Here is a 19,890-nt window from a genome sequence, read left to right on the forward strand (position 1 = left end):
TTTGTTTTAACGCTTCCCACTGAATGTCAACAGAGACTAAAGAACGACAAGTACACAAAGATACCCACAATAAATGCCAGCCCTTGTTAACTGAGTAAATTGTGTGCTTAGCTGAGTCTTAGAGGAATCTTTGCAGAGTAAACACTGCCAGTACTATGTGAGAGAGTAAATATGTGAAGAAGAGGCAAAGACATGAAGAACGACTTCAGAGGAATGCGATCGAGTGGCACCAAACGCAACTCTGCTGATGGAAAAGCGTTGCTAGACCTGGGCTAGGAAACTGAGCTTGATGGGCACGCTGAGTTCGCTTGATGGGCTGAGTTCCGCCTGCCGTTGCTGCCACAAGAGTCCCCATGTCTTCTCCTTCCCCAGGCTAACAGGCTTCATGAGATGAGCCTGAGTCCTCATCCAAACTCTGATTCTTTCCAAACGTGAACCCGGGAGCAGCTTGCAAAGCTCATTCTCACTCATTAGGTTTCAATCTTTAAAGTTATCTATGGTGCCCATCACAGGAGGTAATAACAGCATTTGAGCAATTAAAGATGTAACTAAGATAGGAGGGAGGTGCAGTATGGTTGTGTTGGCTGCACAGGGGTGATGACTAGTCAAGACTTCAAGCCAGGAAGAGCCGCCCAGCCTTCACCCTACCCTTGAATTCTGCTCAGAGGCACAAGGCAGCACAGTTAGCTCAGCGACAGACCTCAAGGGCAGCTGAGGCGCATGAAGAACAAGTCAGAGACTCGAGACAAGTTGTTACCGTGCTGCCACCTTCCTCACAGCACTGGCAAGGACAGATATCCTCCTTAGCAAGGTCTTATATTTGCGCTTTTGATTAACCTTTATAATAGGACAAAGTGCCTGCAGCAACTATTTTCTTTGTGCTTAACAGCTTTCTCCTTCAAAACAAGAAATTTCTGAAGAAAGCTCTTGCAAAACATTATGCGTCAAAATACAGAACTTGGCAAGGACTGAGAAATAAACCTTCGGCCATGCATCTTTTGCCACCAGTGATGTAAAAAACAGCATTTGGAGAGCTAATTCAGAACGCCTTTCACATCGCTTTTGAAGCAACCCAAATGAAGCTACATTCTGTAGCTAAATATTTTTCCTTTACAAAGTTTTGAATATCAGTTTCTCATGTCTCCCTCCCAGGTTTCCCCAGTAACACTTTCAATATGACTTATGCTGATGACAGGATGATTGACTCCAAATCAAAGAGATAATGCGTTTGACAGCTTGCTCATCATTAATAGTAGATTAATTATTTTAGTGTATGTGAAGGAGTTAATTTAAATTCCAGAAATAGGAGCATGGGCCTTATTTAAGTTTCTTTCATTATTTCTGTTGGCTGCCCTTCCTATCCCTATCCTCCCACAGGGCAGCAGCAAAGGCAGGAAGATGGGTGGCAGCGGGGAACCCACTGCACAGGTTAGGGGTACCCCAAGACTCCGCAGAGCAGGAAGGAGGAATTCCCTGCCCCACGCCCAGGGCAAAGCCTACCTCCCTGCAGGGCAGAGGGAGAGGGAGCCAGCCACCAGCCCCTCACGGTTATCTCACACCACCTAGTGGCATTAGCTCACCATGCAGCTACAGCGGCACTGCTTCCCGCCGCTCCATCACCAGGCAGCATGGGATTCGTCTGTCGAGCTCAAGTTCACAGAAGCCTCTCAAACCACCAACCCATGCATTTCTTCAGGCTGGTTTTTCCCCTCGTTGGTTTTTCTTCTGTTTGCCACTTATGACTACTTAGCTATATTCTAAGACATCGCACTTAACCAATTAGGCAGCAAATAAAAGCAAAGCCGTACCTCAGCCAGCATCCTGAACACACATTTACCAAAGGCATGCCTGCCACACAGAGCTATCTATCTCTGCTTGTAGCTTTTTGAACCAGGACTTCTTATTTCCCAGGCCAAGGCAGAAAGCTTCTGAAACTGTCAAGCAGCAGTGCCTGCTCAAGACAACAGAATAATAGTGTTCTGCCTTCATGCTTTCTCAGAGTGAAAAGTGATCAAGCCTGCTCTTCGCTAGGTGAACGCTAAGACAACCACAGAGGACAGTGTTAGCGCTAGCCATTACTGCTGCTGTACAGCTTTCTGCTCCAGCTGTGGGCCTGCGAGACCTGTGGAAAAGATGGTGTTTCTTTAGAATATAAGCCTTTTTGTGGACCACCTGAAAATAAATTTGCTTATACCAGCTACGAACAGGCACTCACATTGGTCACTTTTCTGTAAAAAAAAAATTTTTTAAAATCCCCTAGGCTTTATAAAATATTTTTTTTTAAACTACTTAGTAACAAAAGCTTTTACTTATGCTGGAAAAAGTTCAAAGCTCCACCATCTTTTAACGAGGCAGTCACTCACTCAAAATGGAACCAACTGCCCTTGAAAGCAATTTGCAGACGTGAAGATAAGGTTGTCCAAAACATATCCTGAGATCCAAGCAGATTCCTTGGTTTAAACTTCAGAAGTTTCCCAAAAGGTGCATTCATTCACAGCTCTTTGCACAAGACGCAGTCAAGATGCTGTGGTGCTTACCTTAGTTTCTGTAGTTTAGCATAGCCCTAAGTAACAAGAACATGGTTTGTAAGAGCCATTGAATAAAAGTATTTATTTTAACATGTTTGCAGAGATACACATATAAAGTTCTCACCATATCTGAGAGCAAAATTACCCTTTTACCCCATATCTACAGATGTAAAACATTTAATTATTTACTTGCACTACAAAATAAAGTAGGTCTGATGTCAAGTTACCATTACTCATCATATCAGTATTCTTGCTTCATTACTATGAAGGTTTGAAGATTGAAATGTTTTCACAAGCCGATTTGCATATTAAATATTCAAAGGTAATTCTTCCAAGAAATCCATATTACCTAGCTGTTGCTAGTTATAACAAAACATGAAATGGCATAGAAACACTCTTAAAGTGCGTTACTGCATCTAAATAAATAGCAGCATTTATGCCTCTTCAAAACAGAGGACCTGACAGGAAGGGATAGTGACCAGAATAGAACTATTTTGCACTATAAAAAGAAAAAGCTGAAAAAATACGCAAGGCAAAAGCCTTGTGTCATTAGTCTATAAAGATACAGCTTCATACCAAGGGCTTCATACATACGAGACAGAAGGTGTTCTTCAGAAGTCCAGAGGACACAATGGCAGAACCCCCCTACATCTATTGAAAATATACACACGCACACATATGCTTCTTTGGGATCGCAAGAAGTATCTCCCATTTAACCATTGCCTAGCACAGGCTATTATAAAAATATAAGCCTGTAGTGATAACAAAGCAGTTTTTATCAAGTTTATCACTGGCAGCAGATATTAGATCAGTCTGATAAAATCAGGAGGATTCCAACGCAGTAGTACGTTAAGTTCATGGCTTTCTTCGCCTAAAAAAGGAAAGAAAAAAGCCACAAACAACTTTCAGATTTTACACGGCAGCAGTTTTCCTTAACAGTAGTCAATAGCCTGTTTACCTATTCTGCAGTATACGTCTCACGTAGCTCCTATGCTAAGAAATGCAACAATTAACACAAGAAAACTAAAGAGCTTATTTATCAAGAAACACCTGTATTTTGCTTTCTTTTTTAGACAGCCGTGAGTGTAAAACAGTTTCATTTAATGTATTTAATAAGTTAAAATAAATACAAGCTCCAACTCAACACACAGGCAAGCTAAAGGATTTACTACAATATTACCAGGCTGTAGCAAGGCTGCAAGTAGCAGTAGCCACCTTGAGCAGGTCCCAGTTTCTAATAAGAGATGTAATAAAGTATATGCTAACAGGATGAAAGGCACATATTTGTCACCTTATCTGAAAGAGGGATTACTGATTTCAGATACCCTCCAAAATACCCCTCCACCATAGTTCTAAACTTTTTGCATTCCAAATGCAACAAGCTTAGTTCATTTTGGCTTCATAGAAACTTCTTTACCGCTCCAGCCCTCTCTCCTGCCTGCAAACATTTCTTGCAAAACTGTCTATTTTCTTCCCCTGAGGTGAAGAGGTGACTTCCACAGCACTGCCAGCACCTGTCTGCAAGAGGCCAAATCTGGATATTAAACTAGGTGTTGCAGAACAGAATTCAACAAATCTTATCTGAAGCATTTCTTTTGTCAGTGAAATGTTTTACTAGATGTGGGGCTCAAATGTTGGGCACTAGCCTTACAAACTGCAGGATCGTTTGGACTTTTTGCTAGAAATTGGGACTTCTGACTTGGTAAGCTTGCATTTATGTGTGCGACCGCCACTGATCCCACCACTTTAAAGAATGATAAGACAGCCATGAAGAATTCAGACTGTTATCTATGCATTTGAAAAAGAGGAAAGTTTCTTCTAACATGACTAGAGCCCATGCTTCCTTAGTAGGTGCCTTGACAATTACACAGCAGGTAGCAGCTGGAATATTAGCTATGTTCAAGTATACCATTAGGTATATCCCACGGTCACCTCAGTTCCCTCCTCCCTACGCCATACTGAATTGTAACCTTGTTTAATTTAAGTTTATCCAAAGATACAAAAATGAGTATTCTTTACTACATCAGCATCTGATAAATGCTAGGGGGACAGAAGAGGGATACAGCTTAGTACTTTGTCACCGTCATCCCTAACCCTATTCCACTCTGGACCTGCCAGGCATCCTACAGTTCCCAGCTTTTTACAGTCAAGGTAGCACAAGATCAAACTTGACATTCTGCTCACTGCACTGAATGCCGGAGTGTTACCCAGCAGACAAGTTAATAATTCTGCTTAGAGTCTCCTACAGATTTATCATGCGACCAGTTTCCAACATGGAATAAACCTGCTTCTCTTACAGTATTAAGGAGGTATGCACCCCAAACCTGAAGCGGGGATGGCAGCAAGGTCAAGGGAGAAAAAAAAGTTCTCTCACTTTAAATGTTATCAGGAAAGAGAATGCAATACCCCAGCTACAAAGGAGAGATGCGCTTACTTGGGCTGAGCATGATGCTGATATCCAGGTCCAAGAGCTGATCCTGCCCTCATCTCCACTGCCACAGAACACTGAGAAGACACAGAAAAATCAGTCTCTATTGCTAAACCCCGACCCAGCTATCAGCATTACCCCAAATTCTCATCCAGATCAAGCACGGAGATGCCCCCCTCCTTCGTTTATGGCTTACTCTGGTTTCTACATCAGTCCATTCAGAGTCTGCAGCATCCTCGGGTGGGTCAGGATCGGAAGGTGATGATCTCCGCTTTCGACTGAAAGAGGAGTATGTGGGGAAAAAAAGTTACACACATGTATTTTGGCAGATTCTCATACACAAGAGAATACATTCTATGCTTTCTAAATAAATACTTTGCCCGCAGCAGCAGACCAGCCTGGAAAGCAGCTACAGTGTCTATAAGCCTCTCCAAGTTACTTTTATATGATTTCAAGTTAGATGCAACAATGTTTTGTTCAATCATTTGGACCAGAATCAGCTACTATTGGAGTTACACATCGCCAGTGTCAGAACCTAAAATTAAGACAGCTCACCCAGTTGGAGATTCTTGCTTCAGAGTCTCTATCTCTGTGAACTGCACAGCCTGTCCACCACCCCTGGTTTTGAAAACATCACCCTGGAAACCAAAAGCAGTTAACAAGGTACAGTCACTAGATCAGCATGATGGCTACAGTGACAGTTTTTACAGGAAAACTTAAGTGCTTACAAATGTCATTTCCTTGCAGTAGCCAGCAAGCATACATGCACAAATACACTCTCCCCCATTATCTATCTTTTCTTATTATACGCAGGACATAAAGAGTGAACACCATCTACCCTGATGATCATGCAAGATACCCACGGAGCAGTCACTACGATAACAACGAATTCTGTATGATAATGATGACTAAGTAATACTACAGAAATCATGTCATAAGCTTAGTTTCAATAGTTCCATGCCACAGCATGAACAGGTATGTTGTCAGCTATGCAAGACTTTGCTTTTGAAAACGTCGCTGGAACCTACAAGGTTACCTTACAGGAGTAAGAGGTTTTTTTAAAACTCAAAAAGGACAATATTGGAAGGCTCGTGACTGTAGGAAAAATGAACCAAAAGCTTCTTGCTACAAATTACAAAGAGCTCTCAATTTGCCTTAGGTAAGTACAGTCAGTGTTTTGGGACACAAACATTGCAAGCGTTCAAAGTCTAGGCTGTCTCACCAATTTGTCAGTTGACTGCTAGAAATTATGTCCTGGAGCATTCGAGCATCCATCACTGCAGCAAGCTTACTCATACCGCTAGTGGAAATTGAATAACATCACTCCAACAAGACTGACTCCACAAGATTAGCTGCAGCCACAAGTCTAAAAAACTTTCACTACAAATGGATTATTGCATTTTACTAGAGAAAAAACAACTTAATTACTTTCAAGGAAAACTGTGACTGAGATAACCAAGCTTGTAATGGTTTATACGAAGTAATGACAAAGTTCAAGAAAACTATTTTCAGACTCTAAAAGCTCCCTTGAATCCAACTGCACAAAACTTTCAAATCAAATCCCTTAGCAGATTGAGTCAAACGTACCCTTTCGCAAGCCGGTAAGCCTGTAGCACAAATACATTGCCAGAAATAGGTTTTGACAGGGTTGTCACAAGTTTACGATGAAGGCGTTTGCTTTACCTTAATTAGTTTTGTTTCAATCTCCCCATCAGAGGCTAGCTCCTGGTGCGTCAGCATATACTTGTCACACTTAGCTAGTGCCTTTTCACTTGCAGCCGCTACTGTGATGGCATGAGGGACATGCGGCTGCATGACTGTTTCAGTGGGCAGATTAGAAGGTGGCTTATGATCTACCCATCTCTCCCCAGCTGAGCGCGACCGTCTGTGTCTGAGACGAACTGGAGGTGCGTTCTGATTAGAGTGGAAGAGAATCAGAAGAAATCAGCACACAGTAAATCTCTCAGAGGATATCATTAGCAGAAGTGAACTTTGCAGGTCTGGTTAAGATGTGTCTGTATGAAGATCAAAGCTTCGTTCCTAAAGTGCTTTCAGAGTGCATCCTGAAAGGCACCGAGAGCCTTGCATAAAGTTATTAATGGATTATTTCTGTGCCAATTCCTATTTTTTGTAAATTTTAGCTAAGTTATCCAATCTGTTGCATTCCATACCTAGTCAAGTTTCCTCAAGGAGGACATCTTTTTGTTTGGCAATACTCCTCCCGAGTTTCCTTTATGTTTGATAATGCTCCTCCCAAGTTTCCAAATCAAAACGGATCGCTATGAACATATTAACCAACCAGAAAAGAGAAATTTATGTTTTCCATGGATGCATTCATGGATCAAAATGTATCTTTGAGGTAGCAAAGCAAGCAGAATGAGTATGGATTTCCAACACCTCTAAAGGATGCAAGACCTCATAACACTTCTGACTAAACAGAGCAGAGGAAGCATCCCCTGTCCTAGTGCTATCGCTTCTGAACTCAGCTGTTGGAAACCCATGAGAAGTGACTGAAGTTCGTATATTTTTATTTTATGAACATTGTTGTCAGTTGCTCAGGGAAATCAGAAAAAAATCTGGAAATCTGTTTAAAAACCTGGGTGCCTTCAAGGTATTTGAATGGGCTTTTGAAGGAGTATTTGCAGACTCTGTCTGTTCCGTTTACATACTAATTTTAGAGACCTCAAGCATCATGAGGTTACATAACCCAAACCTATGAATGCAAGTTGTATCCACTGTATTTTCAGGTGATGAGCATCAATTAGGATTTCTTTGACCAATAGACATGAGATTGGCTGTACCCTTTACAAGTCTAAAGCAGCTCTTAAAAATTAAACATATAAAGGGAAATGTGGCTTTCAGCAAAAATCTTCCATTAAAATAAAAAAAAGAAGAAAGATTTCAATACTCCCCCCCCATTTTAGCAGGCAAGTGATGTTTTTTTGAAACAATTCTGCCAAGGTGCCTTCAAAGTTATGTTCCAAGGAGAGGGTACACTACTACTGGTTGCATTTTACTGTGGCAGAGACCACATCCCTTACTCTGCTGACAGTGGTTCATGTCTTACTTAATTGGAATAGCATTTGCTTAAAAGCATGTCCCTGACTTCAAAGAGCTAGCAAGTAACAGAAATTGAGAACACTATCAAAAAGGAATCATACCACGATAAACTTTCCTCCTCTCGAGAAGCTCTCTCAAGAGGCTGGGGTTGTACAATTCTCTTTGATTTACCTGAGCCACTGTGACAGTGCTATAACGCGATAGACACCACCAATGCAAACATTTGCACGCATTAGTTTAATGAGAAAAAAAGTCTCCCACCTGTAAGCAAAGCCCCCAGTTTTAATGCAGATGTGAAAATTAGGGAAGACTATTCTAAGAGAGTTAAAGTTAACAGTCACACTAGTGAGATGTTTGTCCAAGCACTATTTCCAGTAGACATTTGCAGATATGGCTCATAAGACCACCTTTTAAGCTGCCCAAACAGACTATGGTAAATTGCAGGCTATAAGGTAGATTTGAGGAGACAGACAAATTAAAACACAAGGACATTCACAGCTAGAGAAAAGGTCTAGCTAGTTAGGAGTTCCTTACGAGAGCTATCTATGGACTAGCAAGAAACACACACGCTGCTTTTAAACGTCAAGTTAAGAAGTCAAATAGAACGAGTAGTGAGACTCAACTCAAACAGTACTGTTCTATGAGAAATACATTTAGGGGAAAACTCCAATCTGTGTTAGGTGTGCTCAAGGTAAGAGAGCAGTTGTAATGAGCTTTTGAGCCAGACTAAGCAACACTACGTTTAGCTTTTGACAGGAGCAGCACTAACCCTGCAGCATTGATCCTCTTCTATTTCTAGCTCATCTCTACGCCTGGGAACCTCAATGACTCCAGTCCAGCACATCCCTCGCCTTCTGTCTGAGGTGTTACAGTCTCTACTTTGTTCTGGTTCTTGTTGTCTACTCCTTGCATTAGAAGTGCCACTGGTATGCTTGTGCGAAGGGGTTTTCTGCTCCCATTCCATAACACAGGATGCCACAGAAATGCTGCTACAAGAATTAGAACGTCTGTGCACCTGTGGGTTGCTCACAAGCCGCTGGCTGTTAGGGACCTGAGTAAAGTTACTAGAAGGCTAGAGAGAATGGGAAAGAAGTTAGTGAACATACAGAACTGTCAACTTACAAGGCAATAAAACAACGAACACTGAATTGTCACTCTGCATGCTGTCAGTTATTCAAGCTTATGGTTTTGGATAGGTATTGTGTTGCAGTGACAGCATTAAGAATCAGGTATTCTTCCAATACTAGTAGCATTAGAAGGTAGGAGCATAAATAAAGAGAACTGATGAATACAACAGGAGACGAAGAATTCAAAGCGAGTTTAAGTTATCCAAATTTCTGTGCTTGGGAACTATTTTCTAGCCACTAAAGAGAATTGGCCTGCACTTCAGTTCATTCTTATAAATATGCTTTTCCCTATCTCAAGAAGTGTTTTAAAGGCAACTTACAGGTACTGGTGAAGGAGACACTGATCTCTGAACAGGCTTCTCTCGGTCTCTCTCCCGCGAAGGCCTCTCTGGCTTTTCATTTTTTGGTTCAGTGACAATGGCCTTCAGTTGCTTCAGTTTTTCATCTTTGACCCAAAGTTTGTTCTGCATTTCCAGCTGCTTTGCTGCTACGCGACGCTCCTACAAAGACAAGTGAGGAAAAGCATGAAGTATCTTACACGAAAGCACAAGTAAACGTGCTGAAAGTTTGAAGGGAATTGCATATTCCACATGGAATGAAGTTCTTCCCCACTGAGATACAAGCCATTGGAAATAATGACATACCAAGCTAAAGAAAGACTTTCCAGATTATAAAACAGTACCATGTTTAATGCCATAATAATTTTGCTTCCTAAATTATGACAAATGGGGGCATCTCTAACTATAGTTCTATCAATGGTCCTGAAGTAGTAAACAGTCCTGCAGTAGTAAAAATTAATCCCTCAGATTTCCTTTCCTCATTGCTTGTCAAGTGCATATCTGAGCAAGTTTACATGGGGAAAAAGGGGAAACCCTGACTCAGGCTTCTACTGACAACTGGCAGAACAAGAGAATCACTCCTTAGAATGCCACAAACCCAAAAGACCAAATTCTAGATATTGAAATGAAGTGACACAGTGCTTAAGAGAGCTGCTCTAGCTGCATCAGAAGTCCTTGAGGAATTTATTGTATCATATTACATTTATAAAAGTTAAGTTGAAAATGTCTGTTCAAGTCCATAATTAAAAGCCAAACACATCTCTATTCTTAATGCTACTACTATATAAAAAAAACCACGAAAACAAGCTGTCCAGCTCCCCCCAACATTGCTCCATTACACATTTCTAATAGATATGGTAGTGTACTTACACACTCCTTCTCCCATTTCATGGTTGTTTCTGTCACCATGCCTTGCAATCGTGCCTCCAACCTACGCTTGTCAGAAGCCTGACGTTGCAATTTCTGGCTCTTACTTTCTAATTCTTGCTGAAGATTACGCTTGTCTTCTTCATAAATTGTTGCGGTTTTCTCTAAAATCTCAATCTGGAGGAAGAGAGGAAGGACTTGGCTACACTTCTTAGAAGCACAGCCATCTAAGCCCAGAATTGCTAGTTATATTTGACTGTTAACACATACTAGAATATATTAGCTGTTGTACAAATATACCCAGATAAACAGTCCACATTCCAAAGCATTTCAGAGATTTTACAACTTTCTTATAAGTTGCCCATCTTAATGGATTAAGAAAAGCCTTACCTCATAAGAAAGCCAAAAAGCTAAAAGTGTTCAGTAAAGTTCCCCACAAAACACTTTTAATCTTGTTTCTAATATCCATCTTGCAAGCAGCTTCTGATGTCAAGAAGCTTGCCAAATGGTACACAGAAAACGCATTTTGTGCTTAGCCTTAGACAATGAAAAAACTGACCTTGTATTCCAAAGTTTTAATTTTCTTCTCCAGGCGTTCTAACTCCATTTTCTGTCCTGCTATTGTTTTCTCTTTTTCGGACAGTTTTCCTTGAATATAGTTTTCCTTGGATACAACACTGGAGTCAAATTCTTGCAGCATTGTTTTAAATGCAAGCACTGCAAGAGAATCAATATATTTTATCTTCTCGCTGTATCTCCACAATATCAAAAGCAATTCTGTTTTTCTCCTACCAATTTAACGCTACCAGCTATTTCATTACCTCAATAAAGGTTTTTTAAATGATCGATCTAGACAAGATATTTATTTCCTGTTGGTACCGAAGAGACCCCTTGAGTAGTAATAAGGGCACCAAAAAAATCTAGATCCACACTGATGTTCAAATTCTTACCATTTTTGGCAAACTCCTCTGACAACATTTGTCGTAGTTTATGGCGTTTTTCCAGGACCTCAATAAGCTTTGGAAGTGTTTGATCATCATTAACATCCAATAGCTCACATGAAGGCAATGGAGGAAAGTTCTGCAAAAACATTTCTGAAACAGATTGCTCTTCTGTTTCTGTAAGATTTAAAGCCAAGAAAGTCTGTCAGCAAGCTACAGAACAGAAAAATTCCATTTGACAACGCACAGCCACAGATCACTCATTCCACAGTATCATGAAGCAGACAGAACTTAGAATAATTAATGAGAACTAGAAATCTTCAGAAGACATGACAGTGTTGAGAAAAGATTAAACGTGACATTCTTAATTCATTGCTTTATAATACCTCCAGGCAACTCTTGATTTCTAAAGTAGGCCCTAAGCATACAAAAACATCAAAGTATCATCCTCAGCACAATTGCCTTTCAGGAGATGCAATAACGGGACCACAAATTCAACCCATCACCAATAACAAAGAATTACTTTGAGACTTACACAGTAACCGGGTTTATACTACAAGTAGCACTGCAGTATGAAAAGAGCAGTGCCTAGTTGTGAGCCTTCTCTGCAATAACAGTTAAGTGAAGTTCCTTTTGCACTTTCAAGGCTCAAATTATTTGTTTTAAAAATAATCTTCAACTCCTAACAGAAAAACAACTGTGCTGTAGTCACCTAGCATTCTAGTATTTACCTCCATTTATTGGGCCACCCCGCATCTCTAATTTCCGCGAGAGCTCCTCTCTGAAGGCTTGATTCCTAAAGCGCCGTCCTGGTGTTAAGCCACAGAGCGGTCTATCAACAGGTCTTGCAACTTCAACTTCCTGGGTCATTTCTGCAAAGCGCATGACTTGCTACAAAAGAACAAAAGCAAGCTTAACAATAAAACTAACCAGAAGCCATCCCATGTAAGTTTGAAAGTGATACCTTAGGTCAATAAAAGCATTAGAAGAGACATTATCACGCTATAATCTCAAGTAGTTCCCAGCTAGATAGCTTGCGATTCTGAAGCAAAGCATCCAGAAACCTTCCTAGTAACACCTCCCCGACCTCAGCCCCCAAGGAACCATGAAACCGACTGTGCAGACAGCTGAAGTTTTTGCCAGTACTGGCATAGTACAATTAAGTACCTAAATACAGCGGAGTATTTGGACTTCTGTAAATAAGAGGAACTTTTCCTATTTTACAAGCAAGTAGCAGCTGTCATTTTTAAGAGGAAAAATAAGACTTGGAGAGCACAGTTGCCTTATAGTATTATATTTTGATTACTAGTGTCCAAGCAACAAAAAAATCATTCCCATCACCTACTAAACAAGTACAGTAATTCAGTGATAAACATGAAAAAAAGAGGAGGGAATGAGGTAAGATCTGCAAGGAAGTTACCAAGCTTTCCTCGTAGTCCTCAGCTTTAGGATTAACGCACACAATCATACGCACTTTTCCTTCACCATCAAAATAGTTCTTGAAGAGATGAGTCAGTTTGGAATCTCTGTACGGGACCATCTTAAAATAAAGTACATGAAAGATCTAGTAAGCTTTCATTACACCAGATCTTAATAAAATCAAAGATAATTAGATAATGGCTTGCATACCTTATTTGTTCCGTACATCTGGTTTTCCCGTAGAACTTCAATACATGTTCTTAATGTCATTAGTGACTGATTAATATTACCTTAAAAAAACAAAAAACCAAAAGACAAAACTCTGTAAGCAGCCATTTGGATCATGTTCCCAAATTATTTAGCAGTTTACTTAAGAATAAATTGCCTGGACTTAAGTTATATTTGTCACAGGTAACTGCTCTAATTAACTGAAATATCAGAATACGTGCTACTAAAAACTTCTGGTTTCCAAACTGGAGGATTTAAGGTCATCAAATCAGACAACTGAACATCATAACAGAACACTTCGATTCTTCCTATGATTTCTCTACTAGGAGACAAGACTAATATGAGCGTATATTAGCACATAAAATTACGAGGCTGTCTAAAGGTGATACATACCTGCTTCTCGCAACCTGTTCCCTTCAGCTTTTGTTCTATTAGTTCTCTCGCTTCCAGCCAGATCAACTAAAGACAGCTGGCTTAAAGTGATCTGCTCTTTCTCCTATTACAGAAAACAAATTATGTTAGGCTAATGATCAGCTCTATATTCCTTCTAATGGGGGGGACATGAACACCCCACACCCCCAAAGCTAAACCAGCATGCACACTTAAAAAGAATGTGTGTTGCACCTTTAAAGTCTAAGGGTGTTATTATAGCCCTTAATGCAAGAAGCTGTGCACCACTAGCTCTTTTTGTGAATAAGTTTAGCAGATCACTTCTGTCTTGGGCCACAAGATAGATATAACTGCGCTCATTCAAATCCTCCAAGTTTTAGATTCTTAACATTTTGCTCAAAAGCAGAAGCAAACAAAGGAATAGGCAGCTTCACACTCCATAATGCTCTACTTTCATTACAAAAAGGAGACTAATTCTGTCAAAAACTAGAAAGTAAATAATTTTGATTTTCTTCAAAATGAAATTGCTAACGAGCAAGATGTCTATGCTCAAGACACGGTAACTGTTTCAGTAGGCCATGCTGCAAGGTTCACCACCTTTTCTAACCTACACATACATGTGCACACATGCACAGTTCTCCTTTAATAGCCCGCCCTGGAATTCACCTGTAGCACATTATCTCCATCTGCATCCAGGGGTGCCTGAGCCAACTTTATAATAAAAACACTGTGAGAGCGACTAGATTCTCGATTCAGCTGCGTGTTTGCAATACGCCTCTTCTTTTGACCTGTTTAGAAGAACAAAAAGAATCCCTCCAAAAACCCATTTTATTTAACAGATGTGCCACCTGGCAAAGCCAATTCTGTTTTCAGCATGATAGTGTAAAGGATTACACATCTGTACTGAATTTAAGAAGTTATATTCTAAGATTTACCTCTCCAAAACACTTCAAAAGCTTCTTCTGTAGATTTCACCTCTACTTCTGTGCATCCTGTGACATACATGTTGTGATTCTGGTCCTCACGAAGTATTTTGGATTGTGGAGGTCTTAAGGACAGGGAGGAAACAAAACAAACAAAAAACCCCACTAAAATTGAGTGGACTTTTCCGTACAACAATACATTGTGTCATGCAAATTTTCTTTTAAGTACAAAATTAAAACTGAATATGTCAACTATCCATACAGCAGATGGAAGAGGAAGTACAAGTACATGGACACACATCCAGCCAAGATTAGTTACACTTCAGCTACTGCTTTAACTTAGAAGCTATGTTTAATTGCAGTTCTTACTGGAAATCATGGTTTTGGATGGCAGCTATTGTTTTTCTACATGCATACAGAAGCAAGATGGCTTCAACAGCGTTCTACATTCGCTAGTAAAGCAAGAAGAGATAGGGAGTCAGTCTGAGTTCATTTTCTGCTTCTACTAAAAGAAAATTTCACTTTTCAATATTTGGAATAATATGCTTATGCACATACATAAAGTCACCATTTCGCACAGGAGTGTTGCAATTGTTCCACCTACCAAAAAACAGGGTTAAAAAAAATATTAAGTCATTCGGCTTGTGCCTAAAGTCTTTTTATATATAATACACTGTAGCTCCCATAAATAGAAATAATCCAAGATTCTTCATAGGCTGAGTTTTGCACATAGGCATAATACTAAACCGATAATTTTGTTCTTCTTTATAAAGCATTCACAGACATTGAAACTCATTTCAAATCAGTACCCTGAAGACAGCTCTTGATGTTTCAGAGCAATGGCTTGTTTTGCTCTAATTAGTCTTCGTAAATCAGCCAATTCTTTAATTAACACATGTACCAATAGATACGCGTAGGGTTTTCTCCAATGGATTTTGAATTTTAAAAATATATTAAAAGTTTAATTTGCAGACTGTTTTTCTGACAGTCTCAAGATTTACTGATTTTAGTCATCAGCCAAGTACACACCTTTCCAAAAAATACCCAGAATTTCATTTATGAGACAATTCATTGCTGTCTTTATGGAAATTACTGACATCAAGTGAAATAATACACAAACTTGCATTAACAGTAAAGCAACAACAAAATAGCAACTTTCGCCCAACACACTGTTTCCAGGGGAAAAGTGTCAGCTATGGAACGGCTTACTCTTCAAGTTACGGTCACCTGCTAGGAATAGTGCTCGCAGAATAGCACGAATAGACTTAGAATGTCAGTGGGATACAACACACTGCCTAACAAATTAAATATTTGCTTATTAATCTCCTATTATAACAAGGAAGGGAGCACTAATTCTTAGCAGCAACAGAACAACCACCGGTACTTGGCACACTTAAATACTATTGTCTGGACTCCCTGGGCATCCCCTTTTCCACGTGATTTCAGAAGTGATTCCCATGAATTGAGCCAGAATTGCCAAGACTACAGCCACGAAGACATACTGTAGTTCCCGCAAAAGCATAACTGAAGTAGGAGTAACGGTATTCATAAAACTAACTTTGGTTTTATAGGATCAAAGGGAGCTTCCTCCAAGAGGTCATATATGTAGTTGTTGTAGATCTCAATATAGGAGACAAAGACACTGTAGACATTATCTTCATCAACTTCTTCCACTTTGCAGTGATCTTGCACATTGATCATATCAGCAAATTCTGGATCTATTTGTCGCCTGTTGAACACACACAATAAGTGATTGTAGTGGAGCATCCACAGCCAGCTAACATGTCAGACAGTGACTATACAATTAAAAAGCAAGTCTACTGACAGATAGCATAATTCGAGCATGGAAGTGCTCACACTAGCAACTGATGACAACACATCCAGTCACATTAGATGAAAAAAAAGCACTCTGGAAAGTTTAAATAGATAAATTTTCATCTGACACTGCTGTACTCGTCTGCAGTGAGAAATGCCTTGCAAAATTCCCAGATAGTCAACATTTCTACCCTCCATTCATTCAGCAATCTCACTATTTTGCAGAGTATCCCCAAGTTCAACTTCACAGTATTCCTACTTGGTGAAGTCACAGCATTTCGGTCGTGAGTTAACAGGTACACAAAATAAACTTCTGTTGTCTGATTCCAAGTCTTCTAATCTAAATAATTATGCAATTGCTCAAACCACATGAAATGTACTAGCTTTCCGTTAATATTTTTCTTTCCTTTCTTCAAGGGAAGGATAAAGAGACCAAGGTAAGTTAAAACCACAATTTCAGAATAACATTTACATTAACTAAATTCATTCTGCATGTTACAACAGTTACTTACTTGCCAGATGGAGTTTTTGGAACAGGCATGGCATCTCTTTTCTGGCGCTCCAATAGAGCATCTACTTCACACTGAACATCCACACCATTCTTGTCATCAAGCTTAAAAACCTGAGCAGTGAGTATAGCATGTTTAGACAACATAATGACAAACACTAGAGAACATAAGGTGTCGGCCAGCAAAACAAATTATTTGATCAAGCTGTCTGGCAACCATCAAATAACACGCCCCTCACTAACACTCAGTCTGCTGGCTAACGTGAAGTAGATCTGACAGAAAACAGGTATTTCAGACACCAGTATTTCATAAAAGCTCCCAAGCTAGCATGCCACCAAAGAAAAGACTTCCAGTATTATTTCAAATATATTTAGATACCAAAACTCCAGAGATGTTTGACCACAAGAAAAGCCTCACATCACGTCCTATATTATTTTAGAAATGGTTTCCTGTGGCTTTTGTATCTTGTGGCTAGATTTCATTCCATTACTCAGAAAGCTTCCTCTTTCCTTTTTGATTGTTTTAAAAAAGTTAAAGAATGAGCGACAGTTATAAGGATAGCCAGACCATACATCTTCGTGAAATGTCTCTCCTAGCTACTACGCCTGCCTCCTTGGCCCCACTCTTCAAATCTCAAGGGGGTGGGATCTTTTCAGTTGGTCTTCTTTTTAAAGTGTTCCAGTCACATGACTAGACAGGAGATAAACCCTTTGAACAGAACCCTTTTTTCCCTGGTGTTTTTTAGGCTGTTACAAGCAACAGCGCAGAGAATTCAGTGCAAAACCACTCACAAATCGCTTGGCCTGGAATGGTCCTATGCTGTTGAAGATCATATCCAAACACCGTGGGAGAAGTCCTCCATCACCAGGAGATCCTGTCATGGTGTGTGTTTTCCCGCTGCCTGTCACACCATATGTAAAAAGGAGACCTAGGAGGGACAGCAAAGTTACAGAATCATGCTTCCTGTCTCAAAAAAAAAAAAGCTCAGTTACAGTCACACGCCCTGTCTTTCTCGGGTCAAATGTATTTGGAAAAAGCAATGACTCCAATAACAGTGAACTATTCCAGCCCATCAAAAGCCGCCGTCATCACGAGTGTTTGCATCTCTCATTGAAAGCCACTTCAACTACAACTGACAGTACCTATCATCCTTTCTGGGGAGAGTGCATCTGGAAGCCAAAACGGAAGGAAGCCACTAAGTCCCAGGTGTAGAGGGCTGATTTGTTGACTGTTATTGAGGAGTCTGACATAAGCCAGATAGTTCAAGAACCAACACTGTGATATCAAAGCATGCACAGGAGATCAAGCCCTACAAATAGATTTATTTCTGTAGTCATTCTTTAGGTGGATAAGTCATCCCTTTCTGCAGAAGAAAAAGCTTTTCTCCAGTTAATGGTGTACAAAAAGATTAGACCTTGACACAAGTAACATGCACGTCATAACAAAGGGAAATAGGTTTAGAACTAATGAAAGGCAAGAGCTTCCAAGGATGTTGTACAGGGGAGCTATTCTCATTGCAAACAGGGTATACATGTTTTTACCTAGACAAGCTAAGAAACCTTAAGACACATGAAACCATAGCAATATAAGAAAACCTGCATGGTAGACATACAGAAAAGTGGTAGAGAACAAGTACTCACCATTTTTCCCACGAATGAGATCTTCCACTAGAGGTTTAGCCACCACGTCAAAAAGTTCCTTCTGAACAACAAGGGTGCCAAACACTTCTTTAAATGAATACTGCGTCTGAAGAAAAGAAGATACACCGTCCTAAACCGTAAGTTTCCATGTCCAGAAGTCCATTGCTTCAAAATGCTTCATTGCCTCATACCTTAGAGCCACCTTCCATCAGCTTACCAGAACGATAAAGATTCTACTTTAAGATTATACCAGTGTTTGAACACAAGCACTTGCTCCAATGTAACTATTCTGATAATAAGATGTGCATAATGAAGAACAGCAACTGTCTCATTTTCACAGAGCTTAAGTCCAGAAGTAACCAGAACGATCGCAAAGCCTGACCTCCCAGCAACTAGAGAATCTCACAATTCACAGCTTCAAGCTCAAATTTCTGTTTGAGCTCCAACCATCATCTACGCAAGCACTGAGCAAAGGAACACCCGCAACAGCCAAAGTTGAGTTGCTCCAGCATTTGATCGTTTTAAGCCTGTGTCTTTTTCCAGTCTAGCCTCAGTTTCCAGTCATAGATTTTCAATACACTTTTTTTTTTATTAATCTGGTCACTTTTCAATCAAAACACCTGCTTATATAAACATTTGAATTGTAAGGTTTTGCACAAAGGTTTGTTTACCAAACTTTTAATTAAATCTTTGCCTGTTTTATTTAAGCCTTTGAAGATCACTTTATGTACTTCCTAGAAGAATTTCCCATACCAAAATCAGAAACAAAGTATTCTACATGCCAACTGGCATTCTTTTTTTTTTCTTAGAAACACTATGACCTTGTCTTATTTAGAGTTACAGCAGTGTGTTGGGAACCTGCAGTTAACTGTTTCACTACCAAATCATGTTCAGTGCTACAGTACTGTGGCTCCTCATTTTGTATGCATGACCTAAACTCTCCTGTTCTAGGAAACATTCGTATTGATCAAGTAACAGTATGAACTGCTTTGTGACCTGCTACCTACTTTTCTACACTTCATGACATTTCACCACTTTGTATACGTAACCTACAGCTTTCCCCCCATATACATTATATAAATAGGGGAACACTGGGGTTTTTTTACCCAACTTAAGTTTGGGATAAATAAACCATTAATTCATTTGTGACTGGTTTAGCTTAGAGCTGGTTTCTTTCAATTAGTCCTACACGAAAAAGTCCTTCAAGCAGTCTAAATATTTGCCAGCTTTGCTTTTGTTCCTTTTACTTCTCCTCCTCCACCCTGCAGAAGCCTTTTCCTATATAGAGAATATATTTGACGGCTAAGGGTGCATCTTTGCTCTAGATGGTTTTCTGGTTTTGAAAATCCACTTCTCTAAAAGCGCAAACGGCTGATGTGCACATTGCGAGAGACACCGCAAGCCGACAGAAAACATCGACAGCAGGGAGAAGGGCCTCGCTCCCCAGCGCCGGGCTGGAAGGCAGCCCCTTCAGCCCAGCACGGCTCCAAGGCGGAGGGCGCACGCACGGGTTTCCCCGCCGCCCCCCAGGCGCCGTTACCTCCCGGTACTCCCCGTTGCGGAATATCCTGTATCCGTCGGGCGGGTGGATCTGCACCGTGGTCTCGTTGATCACCTCGATGCAGCACTCCTGGTCCGGCCGGCTGAGCGGCCGCACCCTGCAGTACACCTGGGGGA

At 40.3% G+C, this 19,890-nt stretch overlaps 1 protein-coding gene across 1 annotated transcript; it reads right to left on the minus strand.

The window, feature by feature from the left end:
• Nucleotides 1-2,655: 2,655 nt before the first annotated feature.
• Nucleotides 2,656-17,438, minus strand: KIF23 (kinesin family member 23). The gene is made up of 18 exons (XM_009321439.1): nucleotides 17,365-17,438; nucleotides 16,577-16,686; nucleotides 15,808-15,978; nucleotides 14,262-14,374; nucleotides 13,993-14,114; nucleotides 13,330-13,432; nucleotides 12,919-12,998; nucleotides 12,710-12,829; nucleotides 12,021-12,180; nucleotides 11,299-11,457; nucleotides 10,908-11,065; nucleotides 10,352-10,525; nucleotides 9,464-9,643; nucleotides 8,786-9,088; nucleotides 5,512-5,594; nucleotides 5,153-5,234; nucleotides 4,963-5,033; nucleotides 2,656-3,399 (listed from the first exon to the last, which is right to left on the minus strand). The coding sequence occupies exons 1-18, from the start codon at nucleotides 17,404-17,406 to the stop codon at nucleotides 3,384-3,386; spliced, it is 2,247 nt and encodes a 748-aa protein (XP_009319714.1). The 5' UTR covers nucleotides 17,407-17,438; the 3' UTR covers nucleotides 2,656-3,383.
• Nucleotides 17,439-19,890: the final 2,452 nt, after the last annotated feature.

The sequence above is a fragment of the Pygoscelis adeliae genome, unplaced genomic scaffold, assembly GCF_000699105.1.
Source record: "Pygoscelis adeliae isolate BGI_AS28 unplaced genomic scaffold, ASM69910v1 Scaffold13, whole genome shotgun sequence".
NCBI lineage: Eukaryota > Metazoa > Chordata > Aves > Sphenisciformes > Spheniscidae > Pygoscelis > Pygoscelis adeliae.

Bases quoted from the DNA above. Each gene is read 5' to 3' on its own strand.
- KIF23 (XM_009321439.1), bottom strand. From the start codon at position 17,406: ATGATCTTCAACAGCATAGGACCATTCCAGGCCAAGCGATTT. The intron at 16,687-17,364 runs GTGAGTGGTTTT...CTCACTGCTCAG, and splicing joins CATTCCAGGCCAAGCGATTT to GTTTTTAAGCTTGATGACAA. The intron at 12,830-12,918 runs GTATGCAAGCCA...CTTTATTTTAAG, and splicing joins AGATGTACGGAACAAATAAG to ATGGTCCCGTACAGAGATTC.